The 1,604-nt window shown below is 46.3% G+C and overlaps 1 protein-coding gene across 1 annotated transcript in view; it reads right to left on the reverse strand.

Moving 5' to 3' along the window:
* Positions 1–1,604, reverse strand: part of PDE4B (phosphodiesterase 4B, cAMP-specific) — an 11,270-nt gene that overhangs the window by 8,824 nt on the left and 842 nt on the right. Inside the window, exon 2 of the mRNA XM_009870693.1 lies at positions 1,514–1,601. Within this exon, the coding sequence (XP_009868995.1) occupies positions 1,514–1,601 (88 nt within the window). The remainder of the gene's footprint in view (positions 1–1,513; positions 1,602–1,604) is intronic.

Below are 1,604 nucleotides of genomic sequence, written 5' to 3' on the forward strand. Positions count from 1 at the left end.
CTTGCACAGTCTGCCCCGAGCAGGGGTGGAGTCGCCATCCCCGAAATGTTCAAAAAACATGCAGACATGGCCCTTTAGGACACGGTTTAGGGGTCACGGGTGCGTTGGGTAGATGGTTGGACTTGATGATCTTAAAGGTCTTTCCCAATCTTAATAATTCTCTAAATGAACACCTTATCCTTGGTTTGTTGTTTTTTTTTCTTTTCAACTTCCTCAGCTGGTAGACTTCCCTTATTTTGCATGCTCATTTAATTTCAAACCAACAGAATGCAGCCCCATCAGCGGCTTCAGCTAATTAGTTGAGACACGGGCTCCACAGACCGGAGTGCGCCCATGGTTGAGAAGCTCTGCGTTCGGTCCACCGTTATCCACCCACGTCGGGTATTTCTGCTGCGGCGCATCCTGCTCCGGAGACACACACCTGCTGGCAAGAGCCGACGACCAACAAACTCCCTGAAAATACCACGGCGGTCACGCTGTCCAGCACGCTGGGTGCCCACTGAAGTGGCCTACAGGCTGGCACCGGGGCGGTCCTGCTGCTACTCCCTGGACTAATTCATGTTCCAGATGTCATGATTAAGTCGAGTGCTAAGACAGGGCCAATGGATTCCCACAAAGGCAGCTACAGACTTTCTATGGATTATTCATGATGTGATGTGGCCTCAATGCACGCTGTGGTTCCAGTTGCAACTGGATATTGAAATCACTTTATGACCCCTTAATGGAAATAATTGGGTGTCAGCTGGGGAACGTGTCCTGGGACATCTTAACCGTGGGGCACGAGTCACCCGTGAGCTCTGGCATCCCACACCCACGCAGAATTTGAAGCAGTTGGACTCAGAGATAAGTCTGTGAGGGTCCTGAGCTAAGCTTCCTTTTACATGTAAACAGTCATAAATTCTAAAGTTGCTTGAAAATGCCGAAAATTACATTTTTCACAGCAAATATATTTGGCAAACGCAGAGGATTAATTCATGCTGGTAGTCCTATGAGCTCCAACAAAACTAATGACATGCAAAATGTTATTTTTCCTTTTTCCTGCCTTCCAGTGAAAAATGAGCAGCTATATAATAAAACTATAAAAAATGTCTGGGCTGAGCCTGTTTGTCTGAACCCTGTCTCTGAAGGGGGAGGATGCAGCTGCATGAGGCAGTAGTTGCAAAGATGAGAGCACGCAGTTGGGCTCGTGTGACTTTGTCCTTTATGTAAGGTCACCACAAAAAAATCAAATATTGCATAATGCAGTTACCAATTCAATCCAAACAGAACAAAAAAAACCCCAAACAACTTTTATTTGGAGAAGGAATTCTTCCACAGACAGACTTATTCAAAGCCCGCATTATTTTCCTCCCTATACCCATTTTGGAAGTGGAAAAAAAAAAAAATCTCAACATTTAAACAATGCTTTGCCCCAAAGGAAAACCAGCATGAATATTGACCGGTGAGCATTTAGGCTGCCATTAATTGCTATCTTTTTTGGAATCACCCAAAAGCTCGGGATGTGATGCCTTACCCAGGAAAGTGTTGGAAATGTACTCGGACACCTGGTTGCCGGAGCGGCTCATCTCGGAGAGGTGTGTCAGGTCCCCGGTCAGCCTCCTCTT

Source organism: Apaloderma vittatum, unplaced genomic scaffold, assembly GCF_000703405.1.
Source record: "Apaloderma vittatum isolate BGI_N311 unplaced genomic scaffold, ASM70340v1 scaffold40885, whole genome shotgun sequence".
Lineage (NCBI taxonomy): Eukaryota > Metazoa > Chordata > Aves > Trogoniformes > Trogonidae > Apaloderma > Apaloderma vittatum.